This window comes from Musca autumnalis, unplaced genomic scaffold (genome assembly GCF_047663935.1).
Source record: "Musca autumnalis isolate F117 unplaced genomic scaffold, ASM4766393v1 scaffold_3, whole genome shotgun sequence".
NCBI lineage: Eukaryota > Metazoa > Arthropoda > Insecta > Diptera > Muscidae > Musca > Musca autumnalis.
In genome coordinates this window covers 241429370-241456075 of record NW_027411866.1, presented here as the reverse complement: position 1 = coordinate 241456075, position 26706 = coordinate 241429370, and the positions used below count along the sequence as shown (strand labels likewise).

Sequence of the window (26706 nt, the reverse complement as noted above, 5' to 3'; positions counted from 1 at the left end):
AAAAACTGCAACAACAACACAAGAGCACCGCACAATTCCACCATGGCAATGTACATATGATGGTAAATGCAAATAAATATTATTATAAACTTTACAACAAACAATTTATTGGTAAATGAACTCGTTGTTGGTGTTCTTGCTTGTTATTATTGTTATTACTTTTTTTAGTTTGCTGTCGCAATCAATTCAATTCAGTTTATTTAACCTTAATGATAACAAAAATATGGGCCTGACACAACAACAACAATGTAATGGACACAGCAATATTGTATCAATGTCAAGCAAAAGAAACCAACATAGCCATACCTACAGCACTCCAATCAATGGTGTGTGTGGCATAAAAGCCCATACATTTAGTCAATTGAACTAAAATTTTAATGAAAAACAAAAATACTTAGCCCCAAATTATTTATTAGTTTTTTTTTAATCACGGAACGCTTTGCTTCACCCCAAAATGTAACGAAGGTGACGACTATCACTGTCAACAACACCTGTTGTTGTCTCCCCTCCACCCACCTTTGGCATCGCTGTTTAGATATGTGCTTGAGTTCCATATCTTTTTGATATATTTATGAATTATGTTTATCAATAAACATCACCAGCAGATAACATCGCAAGCGGCATCCAACCCCGTCAAAACTAAAATCATCACCTAATCTGCTCCAAAAATCTAGCTCGCATATGTAGCTGTCATATTATCATAAATTATAGATGGGAATAGTAGGGATTAACCGGAAACATGTTAATGCTCCCTCTCGTATAGGCCATGTAAAAATAGTCGAGTTGCATTATGTTAGCGTTACGAGTGGAGTTTATTAAGGAAGGTTGGCACTAACCACAAAGATCACAGAAGATTTTGGAAGGTCGATAAACAATTATTTAGACAACAGGTAGGGAGGGAACAGCGAGAATGTCAAATTTTTCGCATAAGTGCAGTTTAAGGATAGTTTTCAATCGTTCGGATCGTTTTAATTTTTTTGTGGCAGGTATTCCTTAGGGTACCCTATTACGACGTTACACTTTTTCAGCAGAATGTCCATATTTCCTGAGATAATGACCCAAAACACCGTAACGCTGTCAGAATCCGATTTGGCCGAAACTTTGCACATCAAAAATTCAAAATGTTTAGTGTTTAAGGAGGAGTATTAAGACATTTTTACCGAAAATACTCCTTGCGGTCCATTTACAACGATATAACGTTTGGACAAGTCCAATATCATGCGGACTATTACTGCATGCTCGACAGATGTCCTGCTTTAAGTCATTAGTCGTGGCACAGATATGTCAGGATTAACGTGGGTAACTAACTTCCGGTCTAAACCAACGTTGCGGACGCAAAGAATGAATCCATCAGCGCCCCCAACACCGAAGTGCGAGTACAAATTTGTTCCTACTAATTTGGGCATATTCACCTCCTTGGTTTGGGGCGGAGCCTATCTAATGCAACTCCATATTCGAGCCGAAACTCTACCCACGATTTGGATTTAAATCACAGCCACCGCGATGCTCCGAACAGGGACCTGCATCAAACTGCCAGGACCTAGGGGCTCCTGACACCCAAATAGTTCGGGACTGGTAACCCTCAGAGAAATGCCTCTGTCGACTTCGTAGCCAAGACTACTACCAATTGGACTCAGGAGTCAGGGACTGGTGGCAGAATATAGTATCTGCTCAACTTCGTGGCCAAAGACTACTACCACATGGACATACGAGTCCAGGACTGTTATCCCACAGAATAAAGTCTCTGCCGACTTCGTAGCAAACTACTACCAGTTGGACTCAAAAGTACCCGGAACTGGTGGCCCACAGAATATAGTCTCTTCTCAGCTTCGTAGCTAAAGACAACTACCAGTTAGACTGCAGAGTCCGGGACTAGAAGCCCACAAAATATAGCCTCTACAAAGCTTCGTAGGCAAAGACTACTACCAGTAGACTCAATCCCAAGGCAACGGATTCTATGTATCGGTTTACCTGAAACCAAAAGTGTTTCGGCCCGCGCCTGCCGATTAAAGTTTCTATGCTGCTTTAACAACAACCAGTACGACTGTGAATAGCTCAGGACTGGTGACCCAGAAGGAATTCAGGCGGTTATACCAACCGGATTTTAGTTGTGCCAAAACAACTCTCGTTTGTTGAGGCAGCTATTGTTTATCCGCCGCCACGGAAGTTCTCTGAAGACGATATTCATACGACACACTCTTATAGCCTTCGCGACTGTATCAATATGAATACTACTCATACATATTAAAATATGTCTGTTGATCTATAGGTTCTCCTTTGTATTTTTTGACATTTATCTCTCTAGATCATTAAGCTCTTTTTTGAGTATATGGTAAGTTGAATGGAATTGCCTATAGTAACCAACATCGACAACATTGTTGTCCAGAGGGCACAAGATCTTAGCCTCCTCAAACCACACTGGTTCAGCATAGCTTACCACAGACCGATCTGTCGTGTTGTATGTAGTTTTTCAAAATTGTTTATCTGCTCCCGAAGTGTTGCGGCTAGGAACTTGAAGACCTTGTTTCTAATTTTCACCTTATCCCTGCCGGCTAGGGACCTGAGGACCTCATCTTATCGCAGAATGTGACCCCCAAAACTTTGGGATAATTAGTTGTCGGAATTATTGACCCATATTCCTCGAGTGGAGAAACTCACAACGCTAGCGTTATCAACAATGCTCGTATTTAATTAGTTCAATGCAGTCGGGAGGACGCTGAATTGCAGAAAGGTAGAGGTTAAACAGTACCGGAGGGAGGAGGTATTCTCTGGAGAGAAAAATCAAACTAAAAAAATAAAACTTGTTTGACGTCTCCTATTGAGAACATAAATATAGGAACTTTTCTATAAAGAGAAAATCCCTTAGAATGTCAATTACGGAGGGAACCCGTATTTATGTACTTTATAGAGAAAGGACCCCTTTATGATGTTTTCCATATAAAGAAAACCCTTTAAGTATTCTGCTATATAGAATACATTCCAACGGGTCTAAAACGTCTTCTATACACAGTACACCTCTTCAGGATATCTTCTATACATGAAACACTCTCTTAGGAGATATTCGGTAGATTTTAGGACGTCTTACATCTATCGAAGATCACTTAATCCATAGAAGTCAACTCTAGGAAGTCTCCTATCTGGAAAAGACCCCTCTCGCAGATCGTATATCTAACGAAGATTCCTTTAAGTATAATTCCTCCTACAGATGACTTCTATAGATAGGACGTCCTCAAGGGGTACATCTTGTAACCCTAGAAGACCTCTTTAAGAGTTCTTCTATCTAAATGAGCCTTCTTTTGATATAAGACCTACTACATAGAGGCGTCTTCTATAAACCGACGGCCTCTTAAAGGTGCCTTATGTGATTTAACTTCCTCCTATAGATATTTGATCTATTAACCCAGATATGCTCAAGGCTTGATAGTGACCATGATCATTTTTTACACATTTTTTCTATATTTTTCTCACAAAAATTAAAATTTTTTGTACTGGGCCCCTCCGAAATAGTGTTCAGATGTATTTCTATCCATATCCTTGAGGTCAGAAATAAAAACGTTACTTTGATAAAGCATGTCAGGCATGTCATGAAAAGAATTTTTTGTTTCCTATATATAGGACACTGGGCATATCTGGGTTAAGTAGGAAATATACAATATAGAGATGACCTCCTTAAGACGTCCTCTACATATAGAAGACACTTTAGGGGGACTTCTATCTATAATAAACCCTTTTAAGAAGTCATATTTTTCTAGAAGATACCATTTAGTTCATATAGTCTCACTTTAAGGGTTTTAGTACATCTTACACCTATAGAACATCACTTTAAGAGGTGCTAAATTTAAAGAAAACCCCTTTAAGTAAAATTCCTCCTAAAGATGTCTTCAATAGACAGAAGGCCTCCTAAAGGTGTCTTCTATGATATAACGACCTACTATAGTAATTTTCTATCTTTATGTTGTATCCCTTCTATCAACTAAATAGCCCTGTGGGAGATTTTTAATCTAATAACGCTTTCATTAAGCGGCTATTATTACCTGCAGCATTCATTCCGCTTATGTGCCGACTTTGTTTAGATACTCGACTCCGGGTACACCCAGCTGTTTTAGCATCTCCATTGGAATTCCAGCAGATCCAAGCGATTTGGATTATTTTTGCGTCTAGTATAACATCTGCAACATCTCTCATCGTAAACTGTGGTGGTTCCTCCACGCCTGGGAGAGATCAGAAACTACGTAAAACACTTCTTATCGCTCGGTCGCTATCGGGGTGCTCAATAAATTGTCGGCTAAAATAACACTCGCAACTCGTTGAATCTGTAAAAACACACCGTTAAACAATGGCAGATGTCTGATCATTTATTCTCCCGTAGTCCACAATTTACTACTACCGGTTCCAATGTTGTAACTTTACTGACTAATTTATTTACTTTCATCAATGTACATCTGGACTTGCTAAGGTTCATACGGCGAAGTTCGTTCATCTCGTCGTCATCTCTGATAGGAAATTAAGCATAGTTCCAGATATTCGACCAGTAAGAATATAACAAGTGGCTACAGCAGTGTCTTGGAAGTTCTAAGGTTCCATTCGGCAGGTATGCGTGTCGCCTCTGGTTTTGAACAGCTCGGCGGTAGGTCATCGGCTCCTGCTGCCTTATTATTCTTCAGTTCAGTTGCTGTATTTACCTCATCTCGGTCGGCGCTATACATTCAATACCATTCTGGGATTGGACCTTGGCTGTTCCCATGGAGTGGACAATATTTTGCCATTGTGCTGATTAACGGGACGAAGAATGCTTTGATTAAGCTATTGGGTCAGTTGAGTGGAATATGGTGTGGCTATCTGTTGTGATTGCAGCTTACCGATGTCCAACTTCCGTGTTGTGTCCATTCGTACTACATTGATTTAGTTCCATATGACAAGTAAGCGATTATTTAAGCAAAACAGATGGTGTGTATCGCACTTTACTCTAAGGATCCATCAAGCAATTACATCCATCCATGTCAACGATTTATCGGAAAAGTAAAGATGTTAAAATGCCATTGCTTGATTGTAAATTAAAATTATTGTTCAGGTGCTAACAACTGCAACCAACTTCGCTAATCATTGAAAAAAGCCAGAAGGGTTGTATTTGTATGCGGAATTGCAGTTGTGTAATTAGTTAACGACGTAACTTAATGACTGATGGTGACGTGGCCCCAAAAAAGTGACATTGTACAATAACTTCTGACTATATTTTCATAATCATCGTCCATATATAGTAAACATAACGGTACTTAATCCCAGATTTAGTTTACTTAATCTATTCTTAATCATAACGATAACATTTCTTAAAACAACAGTTGTTAATCAGCTGATCTACTTAATCTACTAATAGGTGATCAATATTAAGGTAGTTCACATTGAAAGATTTATCGTTGACCATGATTCCTGACTTAATAAACCAAAATCTCTAAACAATCCTAAGGCGACGAAATAAAATTTCTGGGGGACACGATAACCAACGAAGTGGAAACTTTGTTCCTGTTTATTCCAGAAAATGCTAAAATTATATTCCAGATTTTACACCTTCTACACCGCACTTAATAAATAAGTAACTTCGTATACCCTCCACATCCATAATACTTATTTCTTGTTATACCCTATACCACAATGTGGAAAAGGGTATAATAAGTTTGTTTTCCCAAAAATTCATGTAACGCCGCGAAATATTCGTCGTAGACCCCTCATGTGGTATACCAAACTTCATATCTCGACGAGATAAAGCGATTTAGCGATGTGTGTCCGTCCGTCCGTCCGTCCGTCCGTCCGTCTGTCCGTCCATTAAAAATTGTAATCAAGCTAGAGGCCGCAATTATGGACCGATTGTCACGAAATTTAGTATGGAGGTCGGGTTTGGACCAGAATAGAACTGATTAGTTTTTGGCGATGATCGTGAAATGTTAAAGGGATGAAATGGACCAAAAACAAAATTTTTGCTCGATTTTGTAGCCGCTCTGTAGGTCGCAATAATAGTCCGATCGGCGCGAAATTTTAAACGTAGTTTTGGTTTGAGATGAAGAAGTAGCGTGCAAGTCAACGGTATGATCGGATAATATTTAGCGGGTTAAATTGATCAAAACTTTTGTGTGAAAATTGGTAAAATTTCTAATGCACATCTTATAACAGCTAGCCCGGAAAGCTAGTGCACAGGGATAGTGGTATAGGGTATCACATGGTCGGCCCCGTCCGACTATAGTCTGTTCTTACTTGTTTTTACTTATTTTTTCCAGATCGTTTTGTTATTTGTTATTACATCCATAAGCAAATACAAGAAGAATCTCAAAAAAAAAACAAAAGAAACAACAAACTATAAAAACAAACAACTGTGATAATTATTAAAACACAAATAAAACGCAACAACATCAACACAAAACCAACAACAACAAAATATAGTATTATGTCTCAAATAAAGCAAAAAAGTTGGTGTTCTTCTCCTTCTGTAGCTGCATCAAGTCGCAGAAACATTATTACCTCGGCGAGATCTTTACCACACTTTACAACAATGCAGCCAGTGCAACGCCACCACCGGTTCATCTTCTTATTTGCCTGCTGTATTCTACTCCTGTGTCCTATGATGGCCCAGGCAGCAGTTGGTGCAAATGAACGTTTTGTATACAATACATCAAAAGCGGATATAAATGCGTCTGGTGGTGCTACTGGTGCTGCGGCTGCTGAAGCTAAAGATACAGATACAAATCTGAAGCTATTGGAAGAAAATGAAACAGATCCGGTAAGTTACAAAAATTGTTTTTTTTTTATTTTTTGTTATTTTATATTTTGCGCATGGAATATTTCCACTTAGTATTATACGTGGATGTTTAATAGTTGCGGGAGACTTTGAAGAGTTTGAAGATTTTATATGCAAAAAGCTTATTTAATATATCTACAAATTTCATGGGATACGTCTCTTAATAAGAGACTGACAAATGTCCCTAGATTAGGGCTGCTCATTTCTTTACGGTAGCGTAAATTGAGAGTAAGCATCAGTCGGTGTTTGGCCTGCAACGGAGAAACACATATTCAATGTGAGCACCTCTGCCCTAGATTGTCAGTTCCTCAGCCTAGGCTTAATTTCATATATCCAACATTTTGTTGCAATCTCTCAAAGTAGATAATAATTGTTCCACAAACATCCCAGATGGTACAAGGGAGACTTTTCTCATATCAATGAGTGCAGCCCGATTCATATTAGCTCAATGATATGATACCTACTGTTTATTGCCGAGTCCAGACGGCGTGTCCTAAGACACCACTTGTAGAGAAGTTTTACAAGGCTGAAATACTCAGGAAATGTCGCCAACATCACTGAGGGGTAATTTGCCACCGTTGAAAATTTGATGTTGTCTTACCTGGGAATCGAATCCACGACCTTTAGGGTGCAAGGCGGGTGTGCATACCATTGCACCACGGTGGTACCCATCTCAAAGTAGATAGCTGATCAAAAATTCTCTTTTTTAATGGATGTAACAACTGGCCTGACCCTCACCGGTTACCAAATCCTCCTCCCAAAAAATCTTCCAAATAATTTAACTTTATTCACGACCCCCTCTAATAACCATAATCTTTGTCTTCGCCGTACGTGTTATAATAAACCAACACGAATCTGTAATAATAATCATTTTTACGGAATGTTAAAAGTTTATTTTTAAATCTCAAGGAAAAAACAATTAGAACCTAAAATTAAACTCCATTTAAATGTTGAGAGGTAATGTGCGCGAATATAAAACAGCGAGGGCACCACCGATTAACGAGCCAACATCTCATGCTGTTTTATGCTGCTCCGAATGGACAATTTTGCACATTTGCCTTTAAACGATAATGGATGGGAATGTTACAAATTTATGTCATAATTATAACAATGTTGGCATTAAATTTCAGATTTTAGCAGATGGGAGGAACTTATCACAGATTTTCTTTTTAAACTTTAAAGGGGAAAACTCTCATTGTCTCACCTGGGAAAGTGTTAAGGCCTAGGTACATAAGAAGTTTCTCCTGCTTGCTTCTGATAAAAGAAGAAAAAAATAAAAGAATTCGAAAATTGGTTCGCCTTTATTTTTTTATCAGAGGCAAGCATACGAGGCTTCTTATGTACCAAGGCCTTTAGGGTATGAAAAAGATAATGAAGTAAATTCAACCTTCAATACTCAAATATCAATATCTTGCCCGCAGCTATATAACCACGGGCATCGGGAAAGCGAATATAATCGATCTTCCATAATTTGTTAACATCAAGTACAGGGGCTCAATTCTGTTTCTATGACAATGTGAACTGAAAACTTTTATAAAGGAGAAAACTGTCAAATGAAAAAAATTATAAAGGAAATATTTTTCATTTCAAATTTTCATAGAACAAGAATCCAGCCCCAGGAGAGTTAAGACAACCTACTACGTCGATGTAGCCCTACTCCAAATTATCTGAAACGGATTTCGGATTCGATGAGGCGCTAAAGGTAGGGTTGCTATTTCTGATAACGTTGATGTAGGGGATGGAAGATACCAAGGAACGGTCCTGACCGGCTTTAACATGGCAAAGCCCAGGATTTATCTTGGTCCCTCTTTCATCTCAAGTGGACACTGACCTCCCCGTGGTGTCACCTGGGGAACTGCCTTAAACACGCGTTACAGGTAGTGAGTTAACATGTGCCGCGCGTTCACCCATAAGAACGTAAAAAACCTGGGTTTGGGTGTCGGGTTAGTAACCCTCCTCTAGAAAAACAGCCTACTAAGAAAAAACGAAAGAAAAGAAAAACAAATCCCCCAAAAGTTGACGACCCCCGCAAACGTTTTAAGGACCATGATAGAGTTGTGTCGTTCATGAACGAACCGGTTCCAAGGAACGATTCCGTGAAAAGAACGAACGGATCCGTATCTACCACATTCGTTTATGTCGTTCATTTAGATGCCTGATGGCCAAGACATTGCTGCTTACAAAATTAGCAGTAGAACCACCATAATTAGTTTTACACACAAAATCTACTTACACAAGCTGCGTTAGCGCAAGCATCACAAATTTGCACACACAAAACAATCAATGATTCAGTTAGCTCATATCGTTCAGTAAATCATATCGTTCATATCGTTCTTTTAGCTTCATTCGTTCATATTCAAAACCACCACCACCACGTTCAGAAAACCACCACATTTTTTATGCACACAAACTCACACACGCTGCGTTAGCTCAAGCATCACAAATTATCAAACACAACACAATCAATGGTTCTGTTAGCTGATATCGTTCAATAGGTCATATCGTTCATTAGATCATATCGTTCATCTCGTTATTTTTGCTTCTTTCGTTCATATTCAAAATCACCACCAATCACCAATTCACCAATCACCACCACCACGTTCAGAAAACCACCACAATTTTTTGCACACAAACAAACTCACACAAGCTGCGTTAACGCAGGCATCACAAACTGGCACACACAAAACAATCAATGTAGAAAAGAGGAACCATGAACGATTTTTAAAAGAGAATTATGAACGAACGAAGTGAGAGACCCGGATCTTTTTGGTGAACGGAATTAAATAGATCGATCCGCTCAATGAACGAGATTGCCCAACACTAGACCATGATCTGCGAATCTGCGCCTGGAATGTTCGCACTCTTTATAGAAGATGCATGGCTTAATAAGAAAGGTTAGCCAAAGCTTTATGTCAATTTAATTTTTTTCATTCGAGTATGCCTAAAACTTCAAAACAATGTAAACAAACTGTGTAGGTGTGTGTGGTGTTTGAATAGTATGCCAAACAATTTTAAAAAACAATCGAATTCGATGATTTTTGAAATTGTTTTAGACCATTTGTTTGGACGAAATTGGTGAGATTTGCATTGAAACAATCAGTTTATCATATTCACAACTCGATTATGTGGAGAAAACTTAACTCTTCATTCATTTTTTGCGTTTTTTATAAAATGCTCAAAAAATGCATTGTAAATAAACCCACTTGTTGCTTTTATTTTGAAGTTTTAGGAATTCAAGAAAAACAAGGGTTCTATAGATTTTTTCATTTAAATCTACCTCTTTACTTATACCATGAGAAGATGTACTTGAAAAGTACAAGGCCGACATTACTGCCATACAGGAAATACGATCGAACGGGAAAGGCGTCACAACAACACCTAAAGGTGACGCATTGTATTATAGCTGCCATGACACAAAGCATGAGTTTGGTTGCGGATTTGTAGTTGGTCGGAGGTTAAAACATCTGGTCTCCAGCTTCACCCCAGTGAATGAAAGACACGCTGCAATTCGATTTAAAGCAAAATTCTTCAACATCAGCTTTATTTGCGCTCATGCTCCCACTGAAGACAAGGACGAACAGACCAAAGATATATTTTACGAGCGCTTAGGAGAAACTTATGACCGTTCAGTCTCCACAGTGAAACATCTGACAATGGTATGAGGCTGATAGACTTTGCAGCTGCAAGAAACATGGTAGTTAGCAGTACCAGATTTATCTCGATATTCATAAAGGCTCCTGGCTGTAGCCAAATCAAAGAACAAGTAATCAAATTGATCATGTTGTGATAGATGGAAGACATTCATCGAGCGTGTTGGATGTACGATCTTTCCGAGGTACAAACATAGACTCGGACCACTACCTTGTTGCAGTCAAAGGTACGTACCAGATTAAACGTAGCAAACAAAGTGCGAACAGACCCAACACGGAAGTTGGACATCGGTAAGCTGCAATCACAACAACAGATAGCCACAGCATATTCCACTCAACTGACACAACTGCTTAATCAAAGCACTACTCGTCCCGATAACATATTAGGACAATGGCAAAACATTGCCCACTCCATGCAAACAGCCGCAAAATCCATACTTGGATTCCAGGGACCTCCACAAAGGAATTCATGGTATGACCAGGAGTGTCGTGCTGCTACCGAAGAGAAAAATGCGGCATATAGGGCTACTTTACAATCAGTAGCAACGCGTAGAGCACGAGAGAGGTATCGGGAGAAAAGGAGAGAGGAGAAAAGTCTTTTCCGCAGGAAATGAGAGAGATGGAAAAGCGGGAGTGTGAACAAATCGAGATGTACAGGAGACATAATGGAGTCCAAAAATTCTAACAAAGAGTGATACATCAAACTGAAGGCTTTGGAACTGGCACATCCTCCTGTAGAGACCAGCAAGGTAATCTGGTAACTGATACAGATAGTGTGCTAAGGATATGGAAGGAGCATTTTTCCGAACTGTTGGTATCCATTAGTAGCGAAGTCGACGAAGATACCACAGATCCAATCCCAGAAGACGGTATTGAATGTATACCACCCTGCCAAGATGAGGTAAAGACAGCTATAAACCGACTGAAGAATAATAAGGGAGCAGGAGCTGATGGCCGAACAGCCGAGCTGTTGAAAACCGAAGGCGACACGTTGATAAGGTGTATGCAGCAGCTAGATAGCTCCATCTGGCAAGAAGAACGCGTACCCGACGATTGGAACGTGAGCATCCTGTGTCCCGTCCATAAGAAAGGAGATAAGACTTTATGCTCCAACTATAGGGGCATAAGTCTTCTCCCTATCGCCTACAAGATAGTGTCAGGGATATTGTGCAAACTACTAAAGTCCATGGTCAACGAAATAAATGGACAATACCAATGCGGTTTTAGACCTGGCAAGTCCACCATTGACCAGATATCTACCCTGCGGCAAATCCTGGAGAATACCCAAGAGATGCAGATGGACACCTACCACCTTTTTGTCGATTATAAAGCAGCCTTCGACAGCCCGCTACGTTCAAAGGTATTCCAAGCAATGTCTGAATTTGGTATCCCCGCAAAGCTCATTCGGCACAAGATCTTCAGTTAACATAGGAAAGAACCTCTCCGAAGAGTTTTGTACCAAAAGAGGTTTCAGGCAAGGAGACAGCCTTTCGTGTGATCTTTTCAACATCCTCCTAGAAAAGGTTATACGAGAGGCAAACGTCAAAAGAAGTGGCACAATCTACACCAATAGCCACATGTTACTTGCTTATGCTGATGATATGGACATCATGAGACGATCAGTAAAAGAAGTAACCGATACCTTTGCGAAGATCGAAGGAGAATCTGCTAAAGTGGGTCTGGCGGTAAACGGCGAGAAGACAAAGTTAATGGCGTCGTCGCGCAATGCGTCCATAGAGATCGGACCAACTGTTGAAGTTGGTTCCTATAATATTGAGGTTGTAAAAGACTTCGAATACCTCGGAACCGCCCTAAACACAACAAACGATATCAGTTGTGAAATAAAAAGAAGAATTGTATTGGCCAACAGATGCTACTTTGGCTTAAGTAAGCACTTTAAAAACAAAGCCACAACTCGTCAAACAAAAATAACGCTTTACAAAACACTGATACTACCCGTGCTGATGTATGGTTTCGAAGCCTGGGTACTTGCGCAAGCAGGCGTGTTTGAGAGCAAAATTCATCGAACAATCTACGGACCGATCTGCGTTGACGGTGAATATCGACGTCGTATGAACCACAAGCTGTATCTGCTATACAACGACATCAATATAGTTAAACGTATCGAGATGCAGCGATTGCGTTGGCTAGGCCATGCCATAAGAATGAGCGATGATGAACCCGCTAAAAAGGCGTATAAATCCGAACCACATGGCGGTGCACGCAGAATTGGCAGGCCAAAGAATAGATGGCGCAAACAAGTGGATGAAGAGATGACAAGGCGCGGTATTCCAGAAAGCGAAGCACTAAACAGAGAGAGTTGGAGATCTTTTCTTAGTTCGGTCTATGGAACAAATGTTCTGTAATGGGCCAGCTAAGTAAGTAACGTTGCCATATCTACAAACAGCGTTCCCTCAAAGTTCTTCTTCTTTTATCTGTCAATTACTGTAATAACACGTATTACTTAATGAAACAAAATCATTATTCGAATGCGCCAACTGCTGCTGACCAGCCAAGCCACCTGTCTGGTTGATCCCATTTAAAATTCCATTGAAATGCAACAGCAAACAACCGCAACTTGCACTTAGTGCGGCTTAAAACCTCATTCAAATGCAAGTAGAATAGCGAGCATCCATCCTTAATGGAATGCTGATGTTATTGCATCATTGGAAATTTTAATTTGTCACCACCAACGCAATAAACAAAAAACTAACTAATTTTATTGGCGACACAAATATAATAACAATGACAAACAAAAACTACAAAAAAAAATTACAATATTTAAACAAGGGATTTTTTTGCAGAGATTGCAAAAATTGTTAATTACCGTGTTGATCTGAGTCAATGTCAAAACAAAAAGGTGAATAATGTAAATAAACTTTTGGCCACATCCGAATGACGCAAATATTCCAACTTTCTTCCGTTTTTTATCTCGTACCGTTATCTTAAATGAGCTATTAATTTGTTTGTCAATTTTTGTTAAATTAATTAAACAATATAATAACATATTTGTTATTTAAAAACCATTTATATGTAAACAAATTTAAAAATGTTAATTAAAAAATGAGATCTAAAGAAAGTTTTCTTAGAACAAAATTATTTGTCATTATTTGCTATTCTAAGCAAATTAAGAGATAACAAGGAAGTTATGGGGAAAAGAAATTGCGTTGTTGAAATATAAAATCGGTGGATTCTTCTTGACTTATATATGAATTGAAAAAATCAATACAAATGGAGGTGTTCAGTGTCTCAAAGGTACAATCAGTGATTTAAATTTTACTCTAAATACATATATGATTGAGGTTTTTCCCCTGAAACATCCTTCGTTCCTACCAATAATTGCAAACTGCCCTAATTAAAATCATATCAATACTTACAAACAATTTCCAAATTATCGTGTAATTTTATTTCCCGTTCCAATATCAATTAAATTTGTCAATAGTTTAAAAGTTTATCGTTGAACTGTAATTGCCTCAACAAAATTAGCATTCAGTTATTAACACCTCCGTCATGATCAGGTGGGTGAGTCATAACAGCTGGTATTCTAAAGGTAGAACAAAAAAATGTTCAAACAGGAGAAAAGTGAAATGAATAGTTAATAAGCCGTGTTTCTAGCCACTTCTTCTATCGGAACGACCATTCATACATCAGCTACAACAGCAACAACAATAACCAAAAACAATTGCCAGCCAGAACGTGATAATATGTCAATTATCATTTAAAATAAAAAAAAGTCGTACGTCAATACACTGCTGCCTTCGTTTCGAAAGGTAATTTGAATTCTCTACACAACAAATTATTAAAAAATTCAAACTAATCAAAATCTATAATACAAAATATCAAATATAAAATACTTACTTACTTAGCTGGCCCATTACAGAACATTTGTTCTATAAGCCGAGCTAAGAAAATGTCTCCAGTTCTCTCCATTTGTTGGTTCGCTCCCTGGAATACCGCGCCTTCTCATCTCTTTTTCCACTTGTTTGCTCCATCGATTCCTTGGCCTGCCAGTTCTACGTTTACCGCCCGTATCTATACGCCTCTTTAGCGGGTTCACCATCACTCATTCTTATGACATGGCAATCGTTGTTCTCGATACGTTTATCTATACTGATGTCGTGGTATAGCAGATACAGCTCGTGGTTCATACGACGTCGATATTCACCATCAACGCAGATTGGTCCGTAGATCTTTCGAAGAATTTTTCTCTCAAACACACCAAGCCCTGCCTTGTCCGCTTTTGCAAGTACCCATGCTTCGGAGCCATACATTATCACGGATAGTATCAGTGTTTTGCAAAGTGTTACTTTTGTTTGACGAGTTGTGGCTTTGTTTTTTAAACCGTTTACTTAAGCCAAAGTAGCAGCTGTTCGCCAATATAATTCTTCTTTTTATTTCACAACTGAGGTTGTTTGTTTGTGTTTGCGATGGCGCCGAGGTAGAAGAAGTCTTTTATTAACTCAAAATTATGTGAACCAATTTCAACAGTTGGTCCGAGCTCTATGGACGCATTGCGCGTCGACACCATTAACTTGGTCTTCTCGCGTTTATCGCCAGACCCACTTTAGCAGACTCTCCTTCGACCTTCATAAAGGTATCGGTTACTTATTTTACTGATCGTCCCATGATGTCTATATCATCAGCATAAGCAAGTAACATGTGGCTATTGGTGTAGATTGTGCCACTTCTTTTGACGTTTGCCTCTCGTATAACATTTTCCAGTAGGATGTTGAAGAGATCACACGAAAGGCTGCCTCCTTTTTTGAAACCTCGTTTGATACAAAACTCTTCGGAGGTTCTTTCCTATTTTAACTGAGGACCTCGTGTCAGTTAGAGTCATTTTACAAAGCCGGATGAGCTTTGCGGGGATACCAAATTCAGACAGCAGCGGGCTGTCGAAGGCTGCTTTATAATCGACAAAAAGGTGCTAGGTGTCGATCTGCATCTCTTGGGTCTTCTTCAGGATTTGCCGCAGGGTAAATATCTGGTCAATTGGTATGGCCCAATTATCTCGTTGACCATAGGCTTTATTCGTTCGTACAATATCCCTGATACTATCTTGTAGGCAATAGGAAGAAGACTTATACCCCTATTGGTAGAGCATACAGTATTATCTCCTTTCTTGTGGACGGGACACAGGATGCTCAGGTTCCAATCGTCGAGTACGCATTCTTCCCGCCAAATGGTGCTAACTAGCTGATGCATACACCTTATCAGCGTGTCGCCTCCGGTTTTCAACAGCTCTGCTGGTAGGCCATCGGCTCCTGCTGCCTTATTATTCTTCAGCCTGTTTATTGCTGTCTTTACCTCATCTTGGCCGGGTGGTATGCATTCAATACCATCTTCTGGGATTGGATCTGTGGTATCTTCGTCGACTTCGCAACAGTTCGGAAAAATTATCTTTCCATATCCTTAGCACACTATCTGCATCAGTTACCAAATTACCTTGCTGGTCCCTACAGGAGGATGTGACTGTACCAAAGCCACCCATTTTGATGTTTCACTCTTTGGTAGAATTTACGGACTTCATTTGGCTCCTGTAAATCTTGATTTTTTCAAACTCCCGCTTTTCCATCTCTCTTTTTTTCCTGCGGAAAAGACGTTTCTCCTCTCTCCTCTTCTCCCGATACCTCTCTCGTGCGCTACGCGTTGCTACTTATTGTAGAGTAGCCCTATATGCCGCATTTTTCTCTTCAGTAGCAGCACGACACTCCTGGTCATACCATGGATTCCTTGGTGGAGGTCTCTGGAATCCAAGTATGGATTTTACGGCTGTTTACATGGAGTGGGAAATAATTTGCCATTGTGCTGATATGTTATCGGGACGAGGAGTGCTTTGATTAAGCAGTTGGGTCAGTTGAGTGGAATATGCTGTGGCTATCTGTTGTGATTACAGCTTACCGATATCCAATTTCCGAGTTGTGTCTATTCGTATCTTATTTGCTACGTTTAATCTGGTACACACCTTTGCTGCAACAAGGTGTTGGTCCGAGTCTATGTTGGCTCCTCGGAACGATCCCACATCCAACACGCTCGATGACTGTCTTCCATCTATCACAACATTATGAATTTGATTTCTTGTTCTTTGATCTGGATACAGCCAGGCGCCCTTTTGAATATCGAGATGCTTAAATTTGGTATTGCTAAGTACCATGTTTTTTCTTTTGCCGCTGCGAAGTCTATCAGCCTCAGTCCATTGTTCAACGTTTCACTATGGAGACTGAATTTCCCGACTGTTAGGCCAAAGATATTCTCCTTTCCATTGTGGCATTAAAATCACCTAGAATAATTTTAATGTCATGGGCAGGGCAACGCTCATATGTTTCTTCTAAGTGCTCGTAAAATATATCTTTAGTCTGTTCGTCCTTTTCTTCAGTGGGAGCATGAGCGTAAATAAAACTGATGGTGAAGAATTTAGCTTTTATTTGAATTGCAGCAAGTCTTTCATTCACTGGGGTTAACCTGGATACCAGATGTTTTAGTCTCCGCCTAACTACGAATCCGCAACCAAACTCATGTTTTACGTCATGGCAGCTATAATACAGTGCGTAACCTTTAGGTGTTGTTGTGACGCCTTTCCCAATCCATCGTATTTTCTGTATGGCAGTAATATCGGCCTTGTACTTTTCAAGTACATCTGCCAATGAGTAAACTGCACCTTCTCTATAAAGAGTGCGAACATTCCAGGTGCAGATTCGCAGATCATGGTCCTTAAAACGTTTGCGGGGTTCGTCAACTTTAGAGGGGTTTGTTTTTCTTTTCTTTCGTTTTTTTGTAGTAGGCTGTTTTTTCTAGGGGAGGGTTACTAACCCGACGCCCAAACCCAAGTTTTTAACGTTCTTATGGGTGAACGCGCGGCACATTTTAACTCACTACCTTTAACGGGTGTTAATGGCAGTTCCCCAGGTGACACCACAGGGAGGTCAGTGTCCACTTCACATGAAAGAGGGACCAAGATAAATCCTGGGCTTTGCCATGTTAAAGCCGGTCAGGACCGTTCCTTGGTATTTTCCATCCCCTACGTCACCCAAATAGTGGTTATTAAGAAATACTATATAATTGTTCCACAAACATCCCATGCGGGACAAGGGAGACTTCTCTCATATCAATGAGTGCACTCCGATTCATATTAGCTCAGTGATATGGGACCTACAGTTTATCGCCGAGTCCGAACGGCGTGTCCTAAGACACCACTTGTAGAGAAGTTTTACATGGCTGAAATACTCAGGAAATGTCGCCAACATTACTGAGGGGTATTTTGCCAACGTTGAAAATTTTGATGTTTGACTGGCCGGGGAATCGAACCCACGACCTTCAGCGTGCAAGGCGGGTGTGCATACCATTGCACCACGTTGGCACCCATCATAAAAAACTCTTATCTCGTATTTATTGTATATAAATACTTAGTCATCTTCAATTTTCCCAACTCCACCCTATTACACACTTCTCAATTTGTAATATTACTTTTATTACCTGCTTAATTTAGATACACTCTCTGATGCTATTATGTGTACGGAACTAATCGTTTTTGATATTCATAAGCGGCGCCAACTCAAAATTCATTCATTCAAACATTCAACTCGTGCCTTTAGGTCAAATACAAAAAAAGTACAAATGTACATATAAATATTTGTTAAGATAGACATGGAAGCAACCATTAACGATTGTTGTCTCCAAGCCGCATAGCCATAATCAGTCACCGATGTGCGGTTACTGATGAATCACCTGGAATTCTTAACAAAAAACACTCTGAGATACCTACTTACATACATATGTACATACTTATGTATGATATTTATATACATTCTTTAATTATTGACATTTTTCTGACGTTGTGTGGTTGGGATTCTTGTTTTTGTTGGTGTTTCAGAAACAAGTTGTTTTCGGGTTATTTTTAAAATGTTTTGGAGAAACAACAACATTTGTTTTATTGTCATGAATTGGGGGCGTTATCCATAAACAACAAGCTTTTATTTGGATTTAAAGACGGATTATATGGGTAAATGACAATATCACATATTTTTAAGAACATCTCCACTAATTTTTGAATACTTAAGTGAATCCCAACCCTGTTGTTCCTGACAGCAATCATGTTTACATTTTCTCAACTAATTTGCATTCAGGTCAAAATCACATTTCCTGGTAATCATCAAATCGTTATTCATAATTTCCGTTCTGACTGAAAATCTGAAACTATTTTTAGTTGGAAATTTGGTGTTCTACTTTTTTCTTTTGTTATGCTTAGCAGAATATCAAGATCAGGATAATATCATTGAAATACAAACAAATGTGTGTTTTTTTTATTTTTTAACGGAAATTGTGATATTAACAATTACAACAACTTCTGTCTATTTCATATGAGTAATAATAATAACAATAAGTTTTGAGAAGTGCTGTTGGTGGTATTTATCAAACACTTGTCTTTAGACATGTTTACTTGGCTTATTTACAAAAATTTCACATTAATTGTAAAAACAATGTTTGTTTAATACAAAAAAAAATAATAACAAGTGTACAAATGTTATTATGCTTTAATAAAAGTTCTGCCAAATCGAATATTGCACACCCTGCTACAATGAAGTGGATAGTTAGAAGCTCAACAACAAAGAAAAGAGTGTCATTTTAAGCCAAAGGTAAAGAGAGAGAAAAGGCGACTCTCAATCAGAGATGGTCATAAAGTTGAAAATGTCCTGTGAATAATGTATGGAATGTATTAATTCATACATTGGAGTTGTCGCGTTATTCTACCGAGCCCGTTCATTAAACATCACGACACAGTATTTCATGCCTTTTGGCAGTTTGAGCACCCTTCCAGTAAGGATTTCAGCCCTACACACTCACAGTAAGCCACATTCCAAATTACTGCTTAATTTAAAATCAATATATGTAGAAGAATTGTAGTGCGAAAAATGTCCATATTGAGTTTGCTTCCTGCCTTGATGTCATAGGCTTCGGATAAAAATCTGTCGGCAATAACCTCGTGAAGTATGGACCAATACTGTAATAGTAACTATCCGAAACAAAAATATTCTGCGAACAGATCTCAACCTGTTCTAAAGCCAATAAATTTGTTTTGTTTTGTGAGCGAGGTATCGGAAGAATTGGACTGATTTTGCTCATCTTCGAATTTGATGTAAGACTGGAAGAAAGTTTGGACCTAAAATGGCAAAAGTCATTTTAGTTGGTGGCCGTAGATTTTTTTCTACAACTTTAGGCTAATTTTCTCAGAAGATAACTCTCGAACCCTCAGCCGAATTGGTCTCAAACTTTGCACATCATAATATGGCTGACCTCATAAATGCAGTATGATTCGTCAATTGACATCGTCGTGACTTCAAAAATGCAGTATGTCTTTTTATAGACATCATCGCGACTTCATAAATGTCATGCGTCTCGTCACATTGCGCAGTAATTGACAAATTTGTGCAGTGTAACCACTTTTGTGGGGGAGGTGCCCTTAGGGAGGACCGATATGGGCCATTTTATAAGTTATAATATTAGGAGATCCAAAGTTTGGACGAAATTGGTTGCCCCCATTCAAGTGATATCGTACTGGCATTTTAGTGACATTTTTTAAATATTGGGGAGAAGTACCGGAAGTTTTGGGCCGGTATTGCGCCATGAAACTAAGTTTGGATATAATATGTCGAAGACCAAATCGGTTGAACAGTTCGAGAGTTGTCGTGCTCTCCCACCGCCACATATGGTGACATAGGCTTTTTTTACACGTTTCGAGCTGTTTTCCCAAGAAATATGGACTTGCCCCTGAAAAAACGTTTACCGTAGTAATGGAGGTAGCGACTGCAAATCGCTTCAACAAAAATCAGAGTGATTCGAGAGCTGCCCCTGGTTCTATGAAAATTTGAAATGAAAAATATTTCTTTTATAATTTTTTTCATTTGACAGTTTTCTCCTTTATAAACTGAACTTTTCTGAAATTTTGTGTGGGAGGTACTCGAAGGAGTTTACCGATTGAGTACCTAATGGAACCTCATCTAAGTCTGAGAGAAATTTCATAATTTGCAAAGTATGGACCAAATCGGTTACTACCTTCAAGAGTTATCGTACGCACAAATTTTCCGAACATTTTCGAACTTTTGTAAGGGAAGGTACCGGAAGAAGTGGACCAATATAATCCATCTTTGAACTTGAACTAAGTTTGGACAAAATATTACGAAAGCCAACTTTTGGACCGAATCGGCAGATCCGTTCGAGAGTTATCTTGCGCTCCAACCACTACACACGGTGTCATAGGGTTTTTTGTAACTTTCAGGCTATTTTCTCAGGAAGTATGGACTTGCCCCTAATGAAACTTACAGCGTCGTATAGAGGACAGCGAATACAACTTGCGTAAACAAAAATCAAAGCGATTCGAGACCAGGTCCTGAACTGAACTTTTCCGAAATTTTGTGTGGGAGGTACCCGAAGGAGTAGACCGATTGAGTCCATATTGGAACCTTATCTAAATTTGGTAGAAATTACACTATGTGCAAAGTATGGACCAAATCGGTTATTCCCTACAAGAGTTATCGTGCGCACAAGTTTTGCGACAATTTTTGAACATTTGTGGGGGAGGTACCTGAAGGAGTGGACCTATATGGCCCATCTTTGAACTGAAATCGAATATGGACAAAATATTTAGATACCCAAAATTTGAACCGAATCGATTGATCCGTTTGAGAGTTATCGTGCGCACCAGCCTGCCAGAGAGACAGACAGACAGACGGACGGACATTGCTAGATCGACTCAAAATTGTCTGAAACGGATATCGTACAAACATACTTGGGGTCTAAAACCATTATTTCGATGAGGCACATTTTTTGCCGTATCAAAGTGTAAATACCCTCTTTAGCCAGATTTGATTTAAGTTCGAAGATGGGCCATATCGGTCCACTCCTTCAGGTACCTCCCCCACAAAAGTTCAAAAATGTTCGGAAAAATTGACCGCACGATAACTCTTGAAGGGAGTAACCGAATTAGTCCATACTTTGCACATCGTGACATTTCTACCAGACATAGATGAGGTTCCAATATGGACCTTATTGGTTCACTCTTTCGGGTACCTCCCACACAAAATTTTGCTTAAGTGCAGTTTAAGGCCTGCTCTCGAATCGCTTTGATTTTTGTTGCAGCCACTTGTATTCACTACCCCCATCCATTACGACGATATAATTTTTTCAGGAGCAAGTCCATATATCCTCCGAAATCAGCACGAAAATTGCAAACAACCCATATAATACCATGTGTCGTAGTTGGAGTGCACGATAACTCTCGAACGGATCAACATATTTGGTTAAAATTTTGGGTCTTTCAATATTTTGTCCAAACTTAGTTTAAATTCGAAGATAGACCATATTGGTCCACACCTTCCGGTACCTCCCCCACAAAGGTTCAAAATTTTTCGCCAAGATTGTGGGCATGATAACTCTAGGAGGGAATAACCGAATTGAGCCAAACTTTGCTATTGGTAATATTACTTTCAGGCATAGATCGAGTTTTAATATCGACTATATCGGTCCACTCATTTGAGTACCTCCCACACAAAATTTGAAAAAAGTATAGTTTAACAACTCCTCTCTGATCTTATTAATTTGTGACGCAGCAGGTTGCACTTGCAGCCTCTGTTACTCCGTTGTAATTTTTTTCGTGGGAAAGTCCATACTTCCTCAGATAATGACCCAAAAAGGTCCAGAAAATCCTACCGGCACCACCTAAACTGGCTAATGTGTAAAATAACCCTTTATAGTCCGGTCAAAATAGACATGCGTATAAGGGGGAAATAGCAAAAATTCCCACAAAGCTGAATTTTGGTGGAGAGCTAGGGTTAGCCATTAGAAGCAACGTCCTAAAAGTCCCCATCGATCCCATGTGTGCAAAACAAGTTATTCGGGGTCAAAGGTCATATTTGGAGGCATTATTCAGTTTTTTTTAATTTTTCTCAAAAACGGTAGGACTTAGCAAAAGCCGGCTAAAGTAAAAGTTGTAGATTCAATAATTGTCTACAAGAGTGGTCTTTATGATACTTAAAAAAATACTTACCATTTTCGAGATATCGCGATCTAAAGGTCAAATAAAAAATTAGCCGCGTAAGTACATTATGAGGCGAACCGGTTAAATTAACGACACTATGTGGTAGATACTTCCGTAAGCTTTCAGACGATATCCACTTTGCAGGAATCGGTTCAGCAGATCCGGGTCTAACCCGGTTTTTAAATTTGGCCTTTCGGGTCGAATAACCGGCGAACCGGATCCGCAACCGTTGAAAATTATACATTTCCGTAATCAGCGCAACAAACCCTACCTTCGGACAAAACATGAAAAAAATCGGAGAGTTTTCGTTGGGGTCGTTCCCTTTGGGCTTTCGATTTCACGTGTGGGTTGAATGGACTATTTTTGCATAAAATGACTCTAACATTGAATAACTCTACTAAACAAGCTCCGATTTTGTTGGAATTTTTTTTTAGAAGATAGCTATAATCTCGCTCTTCAAGAAAATATATATATTTTTGGGGGACAGACCCGATTACTTCGCTTATTTTAGCCGGTTCTTCTGAATATGTGCATATTTCCCTTATAAGTGCATAAAAATCATGTGTTTTTTAGAACAGCTATATCTCAAGAATGGTTCGTTCTAGGAAAAAAATTATAAAGGTCAAACTTGTAGATAATTTTTCTGTCTACAATATTTGCTTTAGTCACTTTTTGATTAGATCAACCGTTATCAAAAAATAAATCCGAAAACCAAAAAACCCTTAAAATTTGACCTTTGACCCCAAATAATTTTTTTTGCACACATGGGATCGATGGGGACTTTTTGGACGTTGCTTCTAATGGCAAACTCTAGCTCTCCACCAAAATTCAGCTTTGTGGAAATTTTTGCTATTTCAATGTCTATTTTGACCGGACTATAAGAGAGAAATCGATGTAGCTCAAACTTTGTAAATTGAAAAGTAAAATTGTAATATATTTAAATTCAGAAAATTAAGTACAACATATTTAATTGTATAGTCTGTAAGGAAAATATCCATAGACTAATAAAAAAAAATATTTCCTACAGATTTGTATTAGGTCCGAATATGTACTACATCGGATCACTCCTATGGTTACACCCTACCCAAAGTTTGGAAAAAATACACTCGTCTTGGATCATTCTGAATTTTGTTGCAACATGTAGTTTTTTGCGGCCCTTTCCATCCTGGAAAATTTCCCCAACAACTAAAAAACCTACAGAAGTATTGTGTTAACTTTTTTTCTTCGGGTACGTGGCTGAGGGTATATCTCTGTCGGCTCAGCTGACTGATACTTTCTTACTTGTTTTCTTTGAGAATATCTTTTGCAAGAAGATTCACTAATCTTCTGTGGGAAGATCCACAACTCTTCTAATAAAAGATATTCTAATGGAAGATCCATTGACCTTCAATGAAAAGAATTCACAATTCCCTAGCCACTTTCCCGTTTGTTGCTAGAACAACAAAGCTCATTTGTTATCCCGTCGCCTCTGTTGGGAAATTAGGCCTTATTTCTGGTATGCGGTCAGACATTCCTCTCAACTACCCAAGCATCAGAGAAATTGGTTAATTCTTTGAAGCGTTGGTTGCTGAATTCTCTGAATACTTGCGAAATGGCTTTCCCATGCTAAGGAAAGTACGGTGTTCAGAGGTTATGAGGTCGAGTAGTCTATTGATGAAGATGATAGTAACCCAAGCGAAATGAGGGGTTGCCAAGTCACGTTATTCGTCAGAACAGGGGCTCAATTCTGTTTCTATGAAAATGTAAAATGAAAACTTTTATAAAGGAAAAAAATCTCAAATGAAAACTTTAAAAAATAAAAATTTTGCGGAGATATACAAAACGATCATTTTTGGATACCTCGGGGTTTTGGAAAAAGTTTAAAAGCAATTATTAGAAAGTTGGGAGCACCTTATTCCCTAATAACTGCTTTTAAACTTTTTCAGTTCCCCCGATGTATCCAAAATTTATCGTTTTTTATCTCTCCTCAAAACTTTTATTTTTTAAGATACGAGGTTGAGGAAGTAATGCGTCAATATGTATTTTTGGAGTTAGGGTTCTACTACTCATGTTACTGTTCTTTTTGTTGTACAGTCTACGCTAAGCCTATTTAACTCTCGGCAAAGCTGAATACTTTTTTTACTTATTTTATTATTAGTAAAACATGTATTTTTTTCATACTTTCAGATTCCAATGGATTTCTATAGGGAACTAAACAATATTTCAGATATTTCCGAATTTATAGAAAAATTCATTGATCCCGACAGTATAGATCCAAAACTTGGCATACATGGTAAGTAGAAAGCTAAGGTCATTTGTTTATTCATGACATTAGAGTACGTTTACACTGACGTCTATTATTATAAATTGTAATAGACAATTTATCATGATAATAAACGTTAATGTAAACATGGCTTGATGATTCTTACTCATTATTATTTCTTCTTCATTTTCAGAAAATCTACGAAGAAATGTCGAACGAGGTAAGTATTCTAAATTCAATATTATGATTCCAATTTGAAATCTTAATCCTTTATCTGAATTATAGCCTCCGTTGTTAGAGCCAAGGCAGCAACTTGTATACCCGAACCAACTGTGGTCGATTTAACACCGATTAATCCCAAAAATAACTACTTCCCAAGGTGTACACGCGTCAAACGTTGTGGAGGATGTTGCAGCACACCATGGATGTCCTGTCAACCAACGAAAACGGAAATTGTCAATTATCAAGTTTATCGTTATTGCTATGAGCATGGTGCCAAGTTTTGTGGTTTGGACATTATACCCGTCGAACAGCATTTAGAGTGTAAATGTGATTGTCGGGTTAAACCAAAGGTGAGTTGAAGACTATTTAAACTTCGTTTACACTGCCACCTAAAAGATGAGATGTGGTTATTAAATCATTTCAATAAATAATGTATTTTAAGTAAATGTACTCTTAGACATATTTACTTATACTTACTATTATTTTTCCAATACATTTTAATTCCTGTCCTTCCTCATTCTTTTAGGATTGCAATGCCTATCAAACCTATGAGGATTGTCGCTGCCACTGCACAAATACAGATGCCCGTGACAAATGCCTCGAATTGGAGCACAAAGATTGGGATGAGAATTCATGTCGTTGTGTTTGTCGACAAACCGAGAACTGTACAACCGGTTCCTATTACGATGAGAATCAATGCAAATGTCTACTGGTGCGTATTAAACCGATTCTAGTCTAAACAAGTTGTTAAATATTTTTTGTTAAGTTTTACACTTTTTTGTACTTGTTTATTTCTATATTTGTTTTATGTACATTAACGGGTGTTGTTATTATTTATACTATGTATGTATTTTTATACTAATATCTTCTTAATAGAATTTGCATATATTTAAGAGGAATACAATAGCTGTTTGTAGCTGGGGTTGGGTCTTCTGTAGATAGACTATTCTTAGATATAAGGTGAAGGTAACAATATTGTTTTTTAAAATCCCTGAAAACTATTTTGTGTCTCCTTGAAAAAAATTATTTAAAAATCCACGACTTATGGTCTGTTGGTCCTTGAAAAATATTATTTAAAAATCCACGACTATTGGCCTGTTGGTCCTTTAAAAATATTATTTAAAAATCCACGACTATTGGCCTGTTGGTCCTTTAAAAATATTATTTAAAAATCCACGACTATTGGCCTGTTGGTCCTTTAAAAATATTATTTAAAAATTCACGACTATTGGCCTGTTGGTCCTTGAAAAATATTATTTGAAAATCCACGACTATTGGCCTGTTGGTCCTTTAAAAATATTATTTAAAAATCCACGACTATTGGCCTGTTGGTCCTTGAAAAATATTAATTAAAAATCCACGACTATTGGTTTGGTGGTCCTTGAAAAATATTATTTAAAAATCCACGACTATTGGCCTGTTGGTCCTTGAAAAATATTATTTAAAAATCCACGACTATTGGTTTGGTGGTCCTTGAAAAATATTATTTAGAAATCCACGACTATTGGCCTGTTGAAAAATATTTTTTAAAAATCCACGACTATTGGCCTGTTGGTCCTTGAAAAATAATATTTAAAAATCCATCCTTGAAAAATATTATTTAAAAATCCCCGACTATTGGCCTGTTGGTCCTTGAAAAATATTATTTAAAAATCCAAGACTATTGGCCTGTTGGTCCTTGAAAAATATTATTTAGAAATCCACGACTATTGGCCTGTTGAAAAATATTTTTGAAAAATCCACGACTATTGGCCTGTTGGTCCTTGAAAAATAT

At 38.4% G+C, this 26706-nt stretch overlaps 1 protein-coding gene across 13 annotated transcripts in view; it reads left to right on the top strand.

Annotated features, from left to right (window-relative positions):
- Positions 1-26706, top strand: part of Pvf1 (PDGF- and VEGF-related factor 1) — a 75269-nt gene that overhangs the window by 42348 nt on the left and 6215 nt on the right. For 9 of the 13 annotated variants that reach the window (XR_012411792.1, XM_073977528.1, XM_073977527.1 and 6 more), the window contains exons 2-6: positions 6270-6769; positions 24635-24740; positions 24904-24930; positions 24996-25282; positions 25459-25644. Coding sequence is in view for 11 of the 13 variants with exons in the window: in XM_073977528.1 (XP_073833629.1) it covers positions 6437-6769; positions 24635-24740; positions 24904-24930; positions 24996-25282; positions 25459-25644 (939 nt within the window). In the remaining 2 variants the exon portion in view is untranslated. The remainder of the gene's footprint in view (positions 1-6269; positions 6770-24634; positions 24741-24903; positions 24931-24995; positions 25283-25458; positions 25645-26706) is intronic. The other 4 variants (XR_012411793.1, XM_073977531.1, XM_073977526.1 and 1 more) reach the window with 1 other exon arrangement.